The 18,112-nt window shown below is 36.4% G+C and overlaps 1 protein-coding gene across 23 annotated transcripts in view; it reads right to left on the bottom strand.

Moving 5' to 3' along the window:
• The window catches only part of Dlg1 (discs large MAGUK scaffold protein 1), a 209,356-nt gene that overhangs the window by 85,218 nt on the left and 106,026 nt on the right, over positions 1 to 18,112 (bottom strand). For 13 of the 23 annotated variants that reach the window (XM_070029891.1, XM_070029892.1, XM_070029890.1 and 10 more), the window contains one exon: positions 11,640 to 11,738. The exons of the other annotated variants lie outside the window; for them this stretch is intronic. In XM_070029891.1, the coding sequence (XP_069885992.1) occupies positions 11,640 to 11,738 (99 nt within the window). The remainder of the gene's footprint in view (positions 1 to 11,639; positions 11,739 to 18,112) is intronic. 23 annotated transcript variants of the gene reach the window in all.

Raw genomic sequence — 18,112 nt, 5'->3', positions numbered from 1 at the left:
TTTTTTTTTTTTTTTGGTTGGCCGTGGGGCTTGAACCCTGGGCCTGGGCGCTGTCCCTCAGCTCTTCAGCTCAAGGCGAGCACTCTACCACTTGAGCCACAGAGCCACTTCTGGTATTCTGGTGGTTTATTGGAGATAGGAGTCTCACAGTCTTTCCTGCCTGGGCTGGCTTTGAACCTCGATCCTCAGATCTCAGCCTCCTGAGTAGCTAGGATTACAGGTGTGAGCCACCAGCGCCCAGCCAGTTGTACAATTTTTTTTTTTAAAGTTAAACCCAAATAGATTTAACAGACATCTACATACAGTTTATTTAAAAAAATGTGCTTTTTTTTTTTTTTTTTTGGTCCTTCCTTCTCCTCTACCCCCTCTCTTTCTTTCTTTTTATGGTTGGTCGTGGGGTTTGAACTCTGGGCTTGGCCACTGTCTCTCAGCTCTTCAGCTCAAGGCAAGCACTCTACCGCTTGAGCCACAGTGTCACTTCCATTTTCTGGTGGTTAATTGGAGATAAGAATCTCATGGAATTTCCTGTGTGGGCTAGCTTTGAACCACGATCCTCAGTTCTCAGCCTCCTGAGTAGCTAGGATTACAGGCATGAGCCACCAGTGCCCAGCTCTTTCTTTACTGGGAATTGAACCCAGGACATTGCACTTGCTAGGCAAGAGCTTTGCTACACTGAGCTACATCCGAGCCCTACAAAGGGGTTTCAATTCAACATGTCAGTTTATAAGTACAATGTATTTTAAAATTGTCTTTCAAAAGTATTTTAACATTTATCTTTGTTAACAAATCAGTTTATAAGTACAATGCATCTAGTCCAAGATTACCCCTTTCATTGCTCTTCCCCGTCTCTACACCTCCCACTTACCCCCTTCAAGTTATCTGGCTACTTTTTCACATGTGTACATTGAATATTATGACTGTTTTTTTTTACCACCATTCCTCTCTCCTTTTCTCTACTCCTACCTCCCAACACCTGTTCCAGATTCCAAGTAGTCATTTTGTTAAACTGTAAATTACTTGTTTAAAGGAGTTACATTATTGGAATCCTTCACTATGTATACCATAAGTTAGTCAATTTGTTTGTAAATATCTGACTATGACCCTGTGTATCTTTTCATATGTCTGAGACAATTATATGTACGCATGAAAATAGAACAATAAAATCCATTAAAAATCATAAATGAAGTAGTTGAAGAGGCTTAAGAAAGAGAAAAGGGGAAGATATGCTCAAAGTACTTTACATGCCTGTATGGAAATATCAGAATAAACTTCTTTATATAATTAGTATACATCAATAAAAACAAAGTAAGAACTAAAGGCATTAAAATTAATAATAATAAAAATAACAGACAAGTTCAGGAAAGAAACACCCTTAGACACAAATAGAATGAAGAGAATAGTGAAAGATGCCAAAGAGAGAAAACAAATAATTTATAATGGCAAGTGCATTAGAATCACCAGCATATTTCCTTAACACAGACATGGAAAAATGTAATTCAAGTCATGAAACATAATGCCAGATTACTGTACATTGAAGTTATCAACACAGATGAAGAAATAAAAAAATTTCAATGATAAACAAAAACTAAAGGAATTCTTGACTACTAAGCTAGAACTGCAAAAGATAGTTAAGGAAATACTACCCACAGATGATAATCAAAAACAGAAAAATACAGGAAAGAATAAGCCTTACAAGAAGACTATGTTAGCAAAGCAGGAAGAATAACAAGCAAGAATCACAAAAAACAACAAAATGACAAGAAGTATAACATGCCTCTCTCCATGTTTAATGTTAATGGGCTCAACTCTCTAATCGTAAGATGTAAAACAACCACTTGGATCAAAAAACAAATCCAATCATTTGTTGCCTACAAGAAACATATCTCACCAATAAACATAAGTTTAGAGTAAAAGGCAAGAAAAAGACCTTCCAAGCAAACAGGTCCCAAAAGCAGGTAATAGTAGCCAAACTTATAGCTGATAAAACAGACTTTAAGCTAAAATCAGTCATAGGAGACAAGTCACTTCATATTAATAAAGGGAATAATGCATGAGGAAATTACTGTTGTTAACATATATGCACCAAACAGCAGTGCATCAGATTCAAGAGAAAAACACTTCTGGACTTAAAAGCTGTAATAAAGGCCCAACATAATACTAGTGAGAGACTTTATTAATACTTTATTATTACCAGTAAGTAGGTTGTCCAAACTAAAGATCAATAAAGAAACATTAGAATTAAGTGTCATCATGTATGTACCAAATGGGTTTAACAGACATCTTTACCAAGTATTTCACTCAGAAGCAGAACAATACACATTTTTCTCAGCTAGTGGAATCTTCCCCAAAAAGATAATATCCTAGGGCAAACTCTGAGCAAGTATAAGCTAATTGGAACAACTCTGTGTATTCCATTAGACCACCATAAGGGAATTAAACTGTAGTTCAACATGGAGACTGAACAACAAACTGATGAATGATATGTGAGTCTGGTGAAGAAATAAAGGGAGAAATAAAAAAAACTTCCTGGTAACTAATAAACATGAAAACACATCCTATTAGAACCTCTCGGAAACAGGAAAGATAATGTTAAAAGGAAGAGTCATAGTCATGACAGCCATGGGGATTAAGATTTGAAGCCGGCCAGGGCAGGAAGAGTCCATGAGACTTTAATCTCCAATTAGCCAGCAAAAAGTCAAAAGTAGAGCTGTAGCTCAAGAGGTACAGTGCTAGCCTTGAGCAAAAAAGCTCAGGGACATTAAAAAAAAAAAAAAAAAAAAAAGCTCAGGGACAGTGGCCAAGGCCCTAATTCAAGCTCAGGACCAGTACCAAAACAACAATCAAGCAAGCAAGTAACTCCAGCCTGGTGCTGATGGTTGACAACTGTAACCCTAGTTACACATGAGGCTGAGATCTGAGGATCGCTGTTTGAAGCCAACCTGGGCAGGAAAAGTCCATGAGACTGTTATCTCCAATTAACCACTAGAAAATTGGAAGTAGAGCTGTGCTCAAAGTGGTAGAGCGCTAGCCTTGAGTAGAAAAGCTCAGACAGCACCCAGGTCCAGAGTTCAAGCCCCACAATTGACTTGCAAACAAACAACAAAAATCCCAAGCCCACAAAAGTTATTTGAAAAATAACCCCCTTGCTAACTTAGCCAGTAAAAGATTGAACAGAGACTGAAATCCATAAAATCAGAGTCGAAAAAAAGAGTATTACAACAAATACCCAAGGAATCAAAAGGATAATTAGGGAATACTTACACTCAAATAGGTTAGAATATGGAAAGGAAATGGATACATTTTTGCAGTGGACCCACCAAAACTGAAACAAGAGAATATATACCACTTAATCAGAGCTATATCAAGCAACAAAACTGAAGCAGTAATAAAGAATCTCCCCAAAGAAAAGTGCAGGTCCATATGAATACACTGTTGAATTCTACCAGACTTTCAACTAAGAACAGCAATATTGCTCAGTCTTTATAAACAGAAAAGGTGAGTTACCAAGCTCACTGTATGAAGCAACCTATACTTATTTGAAAACCAGACAAAATCAAAGAGAACTTTAGATTAATTTCAATGAACACTGATGTAAAAATTCTCAATAAAATCTTTTCAAATTGAACACTCAAAAAGATCATACACTATGATCAAGTTGGTTTCCTCCCAGGGATGCAAGGATGGTTTAACATACAAATTAATAAATGTAGTATATCACATGTATATATATAGCGTGTGACACACACACACGCTATATATATACATGTGATATACTACATTAATATATATATATACACACACACACACACGCTATATATATACATGTGATATACTACATTATATATACACACACACACACGCTATATATATAGTACATCACAACATAGTATATCACATATCAAGAACACAAATTACATGGTCATCTTGATATAGAAAAAGCCTTTGAGAAAATTCAATGTCTTTTCAAGATAAAAGCTTTGGAGAAGCTAGGAACAGAAGGGACACTTTTTTTTTTTTTTAATTGTATTTTATTTTATTTGAGAACATACTGTACAGAGGGGCTACAATTACATGGGCAGGATAATGCATACATTTCTTACCAAGCATTGCAGCCTCCTCCTTTGTTTACCCTTCACTTCCCTTCCCCGCCTCCCCCCTCCCCCCACCCAATTTTACCCCCCTCCCCCCCCACACCGACATTGTAAAGCTGGTTTTGACATGACATTTTGTACTTCTCATTGTTGCAACATGTCCACCTGAATCCTTAAACGACTTGTTTGTCCCCATCTCCTCCACATGTTATACTGACATCAAATATAGTGAAAGCGGGGGTTACACTGTGGGGGAGGGACATACAAAGCAACAAAGAAATAATCTTATAAATGCGTTAGAAACACATGCATGAAAGAAACGAAAACATTAAAATACATATTTAAGGGTTCATTTTCCTAACATCACATTATCTGACCTTTTCCACTTGACTCATACCTATACTAGATATTGCAAATAAGGGAAACCATGGGACCTATGCTTCTTTGGGCCTGGCTTACTTCACTTAATGTAATTTTTTCCAAACCTTTCCATTTCCTAACAAATGGGGAAATGTCATTCTTTCTGATGGAGGCATAGAATTCCATTGTGTATATATACCACATTTTCTTGATCCATTCATCTACTGAGGGGCATCTGGGTTGGTTCCATATCTTAGCTATGGTAAATAATGCTGCAATAAACATAGTTGTGCTGGTAGCTTTAGTGTGGTCTTGTTTGTAAACATTTGGGTAAATGCCCAAAAGTGGGATTGCTGGATCATAGGGGAGATCTATGTGAAGTCTTTTGAGGAACCTCCATACTGCTTTCCAAAGTGGTTGAACAAGTTTACATTCCCACCAACAATGAAGTAAGGTTCCTTTCTGTCCATATCCCCTCCAGCATCTGTTGTTGTTAGAGTTCTTGATTTTTGCTGTTCTAACTGGAGTGAGGTGATATCTCAATGTTGTTTTGATTTGCATTTCTTTTATGGCTAGGGATGTTGAACATTTCTTCATGTGTCTATTGGCCATCCTTCTTTCTTCTTCAGAGAAGCTTCTCTTTAAGTCTTTCGCCCACTTATTTATTGGGCAGTTGTTTCTTTGAGGATTTGTTGTTGGGTGGTTTAATTTTTTGAGTTCCAAGTATATTTTAGATATGAGACCCTTGTCCGTTGTATGGCTAGTAAAGATCTTCTCCCAATCGGTGGGCTTTCTATTGATCTTGCCAGCTATGTCATTTGCCCTGCAGAAGCTCTGCAATCTTATGCAATCCCATTTGTCCAACCTTTCTTTGATTTGTTGTGCTTCCGGGTCTCTATTCAGAAAATTTCGACCTGAGCCAAGGAGACCTAGGGTTTCTCCTATTCCATCCTGTAATGTTTTCAGAGTGTCTGCTTTGAGTTCAAGGTCTTTGATCCATTTGGAGTTGATTCTGGTGCAGGGTGATATATAAGGATCTAGCTTTAGTTTTCTACATGTAGTTAACCAATTTTGCCAGCACCATTTACTGAAGAGGCTGTCTTTCTTCCATTCTATTGTTTTAGCTTCCTTATCGAAGATTAGATGGCTATAGGTCTGTAGGTTCATTTCTGGGTTTTCAATTCTATTCCATTGGTCCTGAGGTCTGTTCTTATGCCAATACCAAGCTGTTTTGATTACTATGGCTTTATAGTAGAGTTTGAAATTTGGTACTGATATTCCTCCAGCAGTGTTCTTTCCGTTGAGGAGCGTTTTTGCTATTCGGGGTCTTTTATTGTTCCATATGAATTTTTGGATTGCCTCCTCTATTTCCTTGAAGAATGAGGGTGGAATTTTGATAGGTATCGCGTTGAATTTGTAGATAGCCTTGGGAAGTATTGCCATTTTCACGATGTTAATCTTGCCAATCCAGGAGCATGGGAGGTTTTGCCATTTTTTAAGTTCTGTGTTGATTTCCTTTTTCAAGATTTTAAAGTTTTCATCATAGAGGTCCTTCACTTCTTTGGTTAAGTTAATTCCTAGGTATTTTATTTTTTGTGGGGCTATTACAAATGGAGTTGCTTTCCTAATTTCAGCCACACTTTTCTCATTGTTGGCATATAGAAAAGCCATTGATTTTTGGGGGTTAATTTTATAACCTGCTACTTTGCCAAAGTTTTGAATCAGCTTGAGTAATTTGGGAGTGGAGTCTATGGGATTCTTTAAATACAAGATCATGTCATCTGCAAAGAGGGAGAGTTTTATTTCTTCTTTCCCTATTTGGATCCCCTTTATGTCTACATCTTGTCTTATTGCTGTAGCTAGGCATTCTAATACTAGATTGAAGAGAAGTGGAGAGAGTGGGCATCCTTGTCTTGTTCCTGAGTTAAGAGGAAATGGCTTTAGTTTTTCACCATTGAGTATAATGCTGGCTGTAGGTTTGTCATATACAGCCTTTATTGTATTGAGGAATGTTCCATGGATTCCTAGTTTTTTTTTTTTTTTTTTTTTTTTTTTTTTTTTGCCAGTCCTGGTGTTTGTATCAGGGCTGGGCACTGTCCCTGAGCTGCTTTTGCTCAAGGCTAGCATTTTACCAGTTGAGCCACAGTGCCACTTCTGGCCTTTTCTGTTTATGTGGACTGAGGGATCGAACCCAGGGCTTTATGCATGCTAGGCCAGCACTCTACTACTAAGCCACATTCCCAGCCCCAAAAGGGACATACTAAAAGGTTAGATACAACATCATATTAAATGGGGAAAAATCAAAATAATTTCCGCTAAAGTTGGGAACCGGGCAAGGATGACCATCTCCTCACTCTTATTCAACACAGTACTAGAGCCCCTAGCAACAACTTTTCTCTTGTACAGAGTAGGCTTTAGGGGATAGTGGCAATGTTAGTGTCCATATATAGTACTTTCCCTGGATCCAAAGGGTTACACATGATGTGAGTTTTCATTAGAATTCACCTCTTTTTTTTTTTTTTTTGTTGGCCGTGGGCTTGAACTCTGGGCCTGGGTACTGTCCCTCAGCTCTTCAGCTCAAGGCAAGCGCTCTACCACTTGAGCTACAGCGCCACTTCCGGTTTTCTGGTGGTTTATTGGAGATAGGAGTCTCACGGTCTCTCCTGCCCAGGCTGGCGATCCTCAGATCTCAGCCTCCTGAGTAGCTAGGATTACAGGCGTGAGCCACCAGCGCCCGGCCTCACCTCTTTTTTTTTAACTGTATTTTTTTGTCTTTTCTTTTTTGGTACTGGGGATCGAACCCAGGACATTGCACTTGCTAGGCAAGCGCTTTGCCACTGAGCTATATCCCAGCTGGATCCAAAAGGTATGTGTTCCAAGATATTCCATGGATGATTCAAACCATGTAGTAAAATACATCTTATAAAGACTGTTACTTTCCTATATATACATAATAGTTTTAAAATTTAATTTATAAATTAGAAAAAGATTAATAGTAGTTACTAACAAAACAGTAAGCAACGTCCTATGGTAAAAGTTATTTAAATTTTATGAGTTATACCAGGTGCTGCTGGCTTAAGCCTGAAATCCTAACTACTAAGAAGGCTGGGGTCTGAGGCTCAAGGTTCAAAGCCAGCCCAGGCAGGCAGGAAAAGTCTGTGAGATTCTTATCTCCAATAAACTACTCAGAAAAAGCCAGTGGCTCAAGTGGTGCCTGGCTCAAGTGGTAGAGTGCCAGCCTTGAGCATCCAGGTCCCAAGTTTAAGCCTCAGGACTGGTAAAAACAATAATAAAAAATTATGAGTTGGCTGTGGTATTTTCCATTGAATATTTTTGGGCCATGATTTACTGCAAGTAAATGAAGGAAGACAAGCCTCAAATAAGGGTTGGATTACTGCATGTAATTAAAGAATTAACTAAAACAAATGTAAACCAACTCACTCTGATACAGGTTAAAATATAAAAGAATATTTCATGCGCAAAAAACAGTCATAAAGCCGTTTCTATGAATCTAAATGACAAGACAGTTCTTTAGAATTGGTAGAAATAAAGGTTTAAAGCATCTGTGTTTGTTTGGCTGGTTCTTGAGTTGTCCCTGAGCTTCTTTTGCTCAAGGTTACTGCTCTACTATTTGAGCCAGAGCTCTACTTCTGGCTTTTCCTGTGATTAACTGGAGATTAGAGTTTCATTAATTTTTCTGCCCAGGCTTTCTTCAAACCATGATCCTCAAAAGAGCTCAGCTTCCTAAGTAGGTAGGATTATAGGCATAAGCCACTGGCACCTGGCTAAAGCCTGTACTTTCAAAGCAGAGTTACCTCCTTGGGGTTAAATAAACTCAGTTTAAGAGGCCTATATAACATGGATGATATACTTACCATTACTGTTACAAAAAAGTAGCATTAGCTTAATTCTGACTGTTACTACTTCCATGTGGAGAAACTGAAATTCTGAGAAGGAATTTCACCATCATTACACATCTAGAAGTGAGCAGGGCTAGGAAGTGGTAGATTCAGGCCTGACTATAAAATAGATGCTGTTGAGCAACTTAAAGCAACCATTCAATGTATTCTCCTTGTACCACTGTGTAATAAGCAATTCCTATTTACTGGAACTTTCATAAAATTTCAATCATTGTAATTTTATAATGATATGACTAATATAAAATTATTGAAAAGTACAAAAGCATTCTACAAAAAGTGAAATATGCTTTAAAAAATTACCATCCATCTACCTTTGTGTAATTTGCCTGATATTCACACACATTGTTCTAAAACTCTCATTTTAATAGGTGAAAAATACGAGAGTAAAAAATTTAGAGAGGAAACTTGTTTGAGTGACAAAGTTAGGACAAAGACTGTATTTTGTGTCTTCTAGTTCTATTGCATACTAATATAACTGAATGTAAAATTTATCTTTAGAAAAAAGATTATAAAAATGTTGTTATATATTCCATAAGTGTGAATTTAAAATTTTATTTGGAGATATTTTAATCTGTTATTTTCATTTTATAATATACACACTATACTCAAAGAACACATGATGAAAAACAAGTCATACCAGCAGCTTCTTAGATGATACAATATAATTATTAAATTATCTTTCATGGACATTTTTAATGTATATAAAGTGTAAAGTGAGAATATGACTTTTCTTTTATGTGTGTGTATGTGTGTGTGTGCATATATATATATATCCTACTTTGTTTTACAAACTTGTTTCTTGGTTTGCTGTTTCAAAGAAATACAAGATAAAATGAATAGTTTGACTGGCGGAGAGTCCTAGGTGCTTTGTAAGGTATTTCACATGCACCAATTATCCTTTATTTGGGGGAAGGTGGCAGTGTGAGACATGAAACCAGGGAACTTCTAACCATATCCCAAACACTAATTACGGTTTTAATCATTGTAACATACCTCATTATTGCTACTATCACCTTCAGATTAATAAACTAAAGCTATTCCTTTTCTGAGTTACAAAACAAGTGGTGTGAATGAATACCAAACCAAACCAATCTGACCTTTAAAATCTGTATTGTTTGAATTTGATGACTCAAAAATTTCCAAGAGTAGGGGCTGGGAAGGTGGCTCAGTGGTAGAGCGCTTGCCTTGCATGCTCGAGGCCCTGGGTTCGATTCCTCAGCACCACATAAGCAAAAAGAAAAAAGCCGGAAGTGGCACTGTGGCTCAAGTGGTAGAGCGCTAGCCTTGAGCTGAAGAGCTGAGGGACAGCGCCCAGGCCCAGAGTTCAGGCCCCACGACCGGACCCAAAAAAAAAAAAAAAAAAAAAAAAAAAAATTTCCAAGAGTAGTTGAATACTAAGTTAGACTCACCAAAAGTAAAGAAATGAGAATGTTGAACAAGAAAGAACAAGTTCCAGTTGAAAAAATGATAGATGTTGGTAAAAGTTTGAATGGAATTCTAAGGAATTATGTATGTATGCACGAATATATGTATTATATATGTATGTCAGCCATGGGGCTGGAATTCAGGATCTGGGTGCTGTCCCTGAGTTTTTGTGCTCAAGGACAGTGCTCTACTGATTGAGCCACAGCTCCACTTTCAGATTTCTGATGGTTAATTGGAGGTAAGAATCTCCTTCCTGGGCTGGCTTTGAACCTCAATCCTCTGATCTCAGCCTCCTAAGTAGCTAGGATTGTAAGCATGAGCCACCAGCACCTGGCTTTAAGAAACAATTTAAACATTAAAATAAATGGAAGAAACAGTAGCAAAATAAACTTTCAAACCTCCTACTTTCAAGAAATTTCATAGTATTAATTCCCAGACACTTAGAACGATGTGGTATTATAATAATCTGTACGCTTTTCTCCATAATTATATCTTATCTATAAGTTCGATTTCCTGTAAACAATACGGTAAGAATATGTGGAATTATCTATTCAATTCTTGAAGGTTTTTTGTAACTTAATTTTTAGATGATGTACAAAAAGATTATTTATAAGTAGTAACATTAGCCTAATTCAGTCATTACAATATTGAAATCTCATTGTAATACTCAGTTACTACTAGAATCTTATGTTTTATAGGTATCCCTATAGACTTTCAGTTTTGAGCAAAGTGTATGAGCTGAGTTATGAGTAATGACAGTTGGTATCTCTTTTTCCCTCCAACAGGGCTTGTGTTGAACCTGCATTTATATAGCAAAACATACTATGTCCATTAGACTTTTAGCTACTGATTAATTTCACCAATCCAATCTCTGAACACATTAAATTTTAAATGAGATCCTTTACATCAAGATTATTAATATTATATATAAAATGCTACTATTAATTTGACTCTGTGTGGAAAGCAATTCTTTAGAACAGTAGGGCTCTAAAAATGAAAAATAATCATATTCTTGGACAACTGACATGTAAAGTATGCTATCTGAGAAGTAGAAATATTTCTAATATGGTATATATTGGGACAAAAAAAGTGCTACATAAAAGGAAATATCTAACACAAGATCAATTATGATTTTTTTTTTTTGTTGGTCGTGGGGCCTGAACTCTGGGCCTGGACGCTGTCCTTCAGCTCTTTAGCTCAAGGCTAGCGCTCTACCACTTGTGCTACAGCACCACTTCTTGCTTTTTCTCTGCTTATGTGGTACTGAGGAATTGAACCCATAAATGCAAGGCAAACACTCTACCACTGAGCCACCTTCCCAGCCCTTCAGTATGATTTTTATAACCTTAAAAATTAGACAAAATTTTAAACTTTTTAAAATATTTAAAAAATTAAACGCAGAATGAATGTTATTTCATAATCTGCCTAATAAAATGGCAAATGTTAAACCATTTTATATAAATCCCATATACTGAATTTCTTTCTTTCTTTTCTTTTTTGTTGGTAGTGGGGCTTGAACTCTGGGCCTGGATGCTGTCCCTCAGCTCTTCAGCTCAAGGCTAGTGCTCTACCATTTGAGCCACAGCACCACTTTCAGTTTTCTGAATAGTTAATTGGAGATGAGAATCTCATGAACTTTCTTGCCTGGGCTGGATCTGAACAGTGATCATAGCTAGGATTAAAGGCATGAGCCACCATGCCTGACCCCAAATACTGAATTTCTTAAAAGTACCAATTAATGCCCAAAGTAACAAACTAACCAAAAAATGCTAAAAACTAAAAAAAAAAAAATCAAACAAAAGCAAACAAAATGTTTATAAAGAAAAAGTAAACCAATAAAAACCTGTGATACGGTGGGTAGGATGACAGTATTCTCAGCGGGGACTGGCAGGACAGGGATCACAGGGACAGTGGGAGGAGAGGGAGGAACAGCTTCTGTTGGCTAAAAATCATCAATGACAAAAAATCAGAAAAACATCCAAGTAAAAGGGAAACACTTAACAGAATGTTGCTCTATAAGAATATACTTTTCAGAAATAATTCAGAAATTTGTAAAATATTAACACTTTAAACTACGAATTTTAGAATTATACCACCAATTATAAGGTTTGTATAATTAAAAAGAATGACTTCTGTTTTTAATTGAAACAAACTTTATTTATATAGTAATCAGGGTATGCCAATATTTTTTAAACAATGTCAACAATCCAATTACAAGAATCTGCCTTTCCCAAAATGTTTTTCTTCAACAGTGACTATTCTTTCAATGTTTAAGTAACAATAACAAAAAACAATCACTTAACCTACTCCTTCTTAGGAGATAAAACAAAAGTTTCACAGTTAGATAGTCAAGATACTTTTGTATCTCATTCAGGATATTTTAAAGTGTTTTTGCATTCCAAGAACCAAGAGTCATTTTATTTGTTTTGTTCTATTTTTGCAGATGAGAAGACTGAACTCAGGGCCTTCCTTGCAAGGCAGGTGCTCTTCCACCGAGCGAAATCCCCAATCCCAAGAGTCATTTTATTAGCCCATCAAGCAAACAACAAAGGTTAATAAATCTACAGACTAAAGATTAAAATAAAATCAAAGCTAAATTTTTACCATTTAAAACAATCTGCTCTTGGGGCTGGGAAGGTGGCTCAGTGGTAGAGCGCTTGCCTTGCATGCCTGAGGCCCTGGGTTCGATTCCTCAGTACCACATAAGCAAAAAGAAAAAAGCCGGAAGTGGCGCTATGGCTCAAGTGGTAGAGTGCTAGCCTTGAGCTGAAGAGCTGAGGGACAGCGTCCAAGCCCAGAGTTCAGGCCCCACGAACGGAATCCCCCCCCCCAAAAAAAATCTGCTCTTAATAACCTCTGCTATTAAGAATAGTAATAACCTGACTAAAATTATGTCTGTATAGTCACCAAGTAAATTCAATTCCTTCTAGCTACATTAACTTATAAATACTTGCTATATAAAAGGCATATATGTAGTGAAGAAAGGGGTGGCACTTTCCAAAAACAAATGTACTCATTATCTGACTTAAGAAACAGTAACCCCTCTGTATAACACCTTAATAATAATAAAATTATATTAAAAAGATAGATATATATATATATATGCGAGAAGAATACTAAAATCAAGTAGATAAAAGTACAGTATCATTAACAGGGCTTTAAATAGGAACAAAAATGGCTAAAGTTGAATACATTAATCCTTACTAACAAATTATAATCTCATTAAAAATTTATTATTCATTAAAACTGTTATCTCATTTAAAATTCATTGGAAATGTACAGGGCTATATGTAGTAGCACATGTCCATAAACCCAGCAACCCCAGCACCCAGGAGACTAAGGTAGATGGGTAGACAGTTCAGGGATAGCCTGCACTACATAGGGAGACCCTATCTCAAAACTTCATATGTATGCATAAAAACACAATAATGAAGCCCATTAAAATTGTGGGAAAAAAAGTAGAGGAATGAAGATTAAGAAAGAGTAAAGAGATTTGATTCAAGTATATTATATGTATGTATGGAAATGTTACAATGAAACTCCTTTAAATAATGACAAAAAATCCAAACTACACCACATAAAACCCAAACCATAACATCAACGAAAGGGTAAACATGAATAATTTTTGCAAAGAAGACATATGCAAGTACCCAAATGAGAACTTGAAAAGATGCTCAACACGATCAATAGATAGCCCACCAATTGGGAGAAGATCTTTATTAGGCACACAACAGACAAAGGCTTCATATCTAAAATATACTTAGAACTCAAAAAATTAAATCCTCCAAAACCAAACCCTCAAAGAAACAACTGCCATTAATAAGAGGACTAAAGCCTTAAAGAGAAACTTCTCTGAAGAGGAAATAAGAATAGCCAACAGACACATGAAGAAATAACTTCTCTGGCCATAAAAGAAATGCAAATCAAAACAACACTGAGATTCCACCTCACCCCAGTTAGAATGGCTATAATCAAGAACTCTAATAACAACAGATGCTGGAGGGGATGTGGCCAAAAGGGAACCCTACTGCACTGTTGGTGGGAGTATAAACTTGTTCAACCACTCTAGAAGGAAGTATGGAGGTTCCTCAAAAAACTCCACATAGAGCTCCCCTATGACCCAGCAATCCTACTTCTGGACATTTACCCAAATGATCACAAACAAGGCCATACTAAAGCTACCAACACAACTATGTTTATCGCAGCATTATTCACCATAGCTAAGATATGGAACCAACCCAGATGCCCCTCAGTAGATGACTGGATCAAGAAAATGTGGTATGTATATGTATGTATATATATATATGTGTATGTATATGTATATATATGTATATAACACATACATAATAGAATTCTATGCTTTTATCAGCACCCCATTTGTTAGGAAATGGAAAGATTTGGAAAAAAATCAAGTGAAGTAAGTCAGACTCAAAGAAATTTAGGTCCCATGGTTTCCCTCATTTGCATTTATTAGCATATATCTGGGATAATTTTATCAGATGAGCAGAAAAGCTCAAAAGTTATATACATATGATTATATAAGCTGATGCTAAGCGAAATGAACCCCAAGACAGACACAATAGGTCTTTGTTGTTGTTTTTAATGTTCTATGTGATTGTTTTTTGTTTTCTTTGATTTTGTTACCCTGTATCTTGTATATACATTTATCTAATTTGGGGAGGGTAAGGGGAATACCAACATGCTGAAACAAGTATGACCTGTTTCAACAATGATACTCAGAAGACATTATGTTGGAAATGAACTTTACAATGGGGGGGGGGAACAAGAGAGGTGGGGGAGGGAAGGGATAATAGGAGAAAAACTAAGGAAGGGGTAATAAATGCTTAACAAGAAATGTACTCATTACCTTACTCATGTAACTGTAACCCCTCTGTACAGCATTTTTACAATAAATTAAAATTTTAAAAAGATGCTCAATATATTTAGTCATTGTAGAAATATAAATCAAAGCTAGAATGAGATGTAACTTTATACTTAAAAAGAATGCTGCAATTAAAATTTAAAACAAAAAACAAAATAACAAGTAGTGGCAAGAAAGAAACTGGAACCTCTGTAATACTGCTAGTACATATGTAAAATGGTGCAGATTCTATGGAAAACAAGTTTGGTAATTTCTCAAAAACCTAATCACAGAATTATGGTATGACCCAGCAATTGTGCTTCTTAGTTATAACTGGAAGAATTGAAAACAAGGATTCAAATATTTGTATGACAATGCTCAATGAAGCATCATGAACAACAGCTAAACAATGGAGATAAGCCAAGTGTCTCTAAATAAACAAAGGTAGTACATACTTGGAATATATCAACTTTTAAAAGGAAAGGAATTTTGACATATGTTACAATGTAGATGAATCTCATGGTAATTTTTATTTAATATATATGTATATGTATGTGTGTGTACACACACACACACACACACACACACACACACACACACACACACACACACACACACACACACACACACACACACACACACACACACACACACACACACACACACACACACACACACACACACACACACACACACACACACACACACACACCCTTAAATTCTATTTTTTTTTTTTGTCATGGAGCCTGACCTCTGGGCCTGGGCGCTGTCCCTCTGCTCTTCAGCTCAAGGCTAGCATTCTACCACTTGAGCCACAGCACCACTTCCAGCTTTTTCTGCTTATGTGGTGCTGAGGAATCAAACCCAGAGCCTCATACATACAAGGCAAGCATTCTACCACTAAGCTATCTTCCCAGCCTGATATTCTAAAATATTTTTAAAATTTAAAAATTATGAAAACAGGTTCTCTCACAGTGAAGGATATGTAAACCTACACAAACTCTAGAAAAAGTAATTTATCAGAAATAAGTATTAGTGAATATCTAGAACTTTTAAAAAATGCCTGAATTTCCTGGGTGCTAGTGGCACATGTAATCCTAGCTACTCAGGAGGATGAGATCTGAGGATCATAGTTCAAAGCCAGCCTTGGCAGGAAAGTCTGTGAGACTCTTAGCTCCAATTAACTACTAGAAAAACCGAAGTGGCACTATGGATCTAAGTGGTAGTGTGCTAACCATGAGCAAAACGAGGCTTAGGGAGAGCACCCAGTCCTAGAGTTCAAGCCTCAGGACCAGTCCCCTGTCTACAAATAATATTTTAAAAAGCAAATGTTTTGCTGTTTTTCACACAGTCTCTTGACTTGAATATCTTAAGTATCCATTGATGTGTTAATGGTTCATTAAATATGAAAGATTAAATATACAGCAATTAAAAACTTTGTAACAAAAGTTTATGTCATATTAAATACTGCATATGACATAGATTAAGTAGAAAAGGAAAGATGCAGCTTAAATGAAAAATGGAAGGAAAATTTGAAAGTTAACTTCTGGATTATGAGTGGCTTTTCCCTACTGCTATTTTGTTTTTAATTCTATTTTTCCAACTCATTATGAATAAAGCCTTCTTTGCAGCGTTAGCTCAGGGCTTTAAGAATCATTTATACAGTGTCAATACAGAAAAGAAAACCCTTCTGAATTCAATAGTATGAGAATAAAATTAATAACTTAAATGGTAGCCAATTTTCATTGGAATATTTAACCTTTAAAACTGATTTAAGAAAAAGTGTAAGAAAAAGAACTGTTGGATGTGTGTGTGTGTAAGCACATACTAAAAAATCAAATGAATACTGATTACCATATTAAAACCATACATAAAATCAAGTTCAAATGCTTTGCTGGTATAATTGAGGGAAGAGAACAAAATAAAGCTTCTAGAAGATAATACAGTCTGACACTCTAAATAGAAGAATAAATGTTGGAACTAAAGCATGGTAAGAAGAGCATCTGTGTCAATAAAGTGATAGGAAGTAGCAACTTGCCACAAGATGCTGGATTGTCCTGAGGTGGGTGAAAAGGGGGGTCCAGATGGGCAGAGCAGTGATTCCAGCATGATGTAAAGTGTGTGTTGTTGCAACCCAATTAAGACTCCTAAGTCATACAGTAACATACATGAGGTATAGGGCCTTAGGAGAGTAAAAGAGGGATTTGTTGGTAACTTGAGCAGTATGGAAAGTTGCTTATAGCAGTGATAGTAGCAGAAGGAGGTTTTAATCCACTATGTGTATAAAGGATCATGGGAACAAGATTTCTCATATGTCAGAATAGTGTTACAAACGAAAAGGGAGAAAATTAGCATGAAATCTATGGTGTTGGACTGGAATGGAAGGTACTATAATACATGGTTTTCAATACCTATAGATACAAAAATTAACCTAAGTGTGTATGAACATATTTCTGCCTACTGAGGAACTGGGAACACAAACAGTCATAAAGCAGAGCTATGTATTTAAACACAGATCTTGATTTCTAAATACCCACTATCCAATAAAATAATAAAACAGGGTTTTTGAGAGAAAGACCCGATTCCTGTGCTACAGGTCAGCAAAGTACAGTGTGAGTCTAGATATCTTGATGTACCAGAAATTAAGAAACTGTTAAAAGAATAGGGCTGGGAAGGTGGCTCAGTGGTAGAGTGCTTGCCTTGCATGTATGAGGCCCTGGGTTCGATTCCTCAGCACCACATAAGCAGAAGAAGCCAGAAGAGGCTCTGTGGCTCAAATGGTAGAGTGCTAGCCTTGAACTGAAGAGTTGAGGGACAGTGCCCAGGCCCAGAGTTCAGGCCCCACGACCGGCAGAAAGAAAAAAAAAAAGAGTAATGGGGTTATTGTAAAGGACTTCGAAGTAAGCTTGACAGCTGCCATTTGACAGAGTCAAAATAAGTAACAATTAAAAAAAAACTAACTATAAATACTGCTAGAACCTTAGAGTCTCTATACAAACATAAAAAACCCACATTTTTTCACAACAGAGTATCGGTAAAAAATGAGGATTGGTAGAATTATAAAATCTTCGTTTGGTAATCAACATTGATGTCTGCTCCTGGACCTCTTTAATTCCAGTGATGAATGTCTGAACAGAACACAGACACAAGACACCCATATTCACAACTCCTTAAGAAGCCTCACCCATCCTATCTTTATTCAGTGATCAGAAAAGTTAACATCAACAGTAATGGGGGCATTGAAATTATATGCTATCTGGCAGAGTATATAAGAGGAAATCACTTCTGTGGTATTTCTAGCAAAGATGTACAACTTCAGTCTAATCATTAAATGTAAGACAACCCAAATTAAGTGATACTCTAACAAAACTACTCACTGTAGTCATCCTAAGTGTCAATCATAAAAGTCAAAACTTCTTTAAAATTCAATTTTATCCTATTTTTGTAAAGAGCTT

Source organism: Dipodomys merriami, unplaced genomic scaffold (genome assembly GCF_024711535.1).
Source record: "Dipodomys merriami isolate MVZ:Mamm:240054 unplaced genomic scaffold, mDipMer1.0.p SCAF_2, whole genome shotgun sequence".
NCBI lineage: Eukaryota > Metazoa > Chordata > Mammalia > Rodentia > Heteromyidae > Dipodomys > Dipodomys merriami.
Note: the sequence above shows the minus strand (reverse complement) of the source record. Positions and strands in the feature narration are given on the sequence as shown.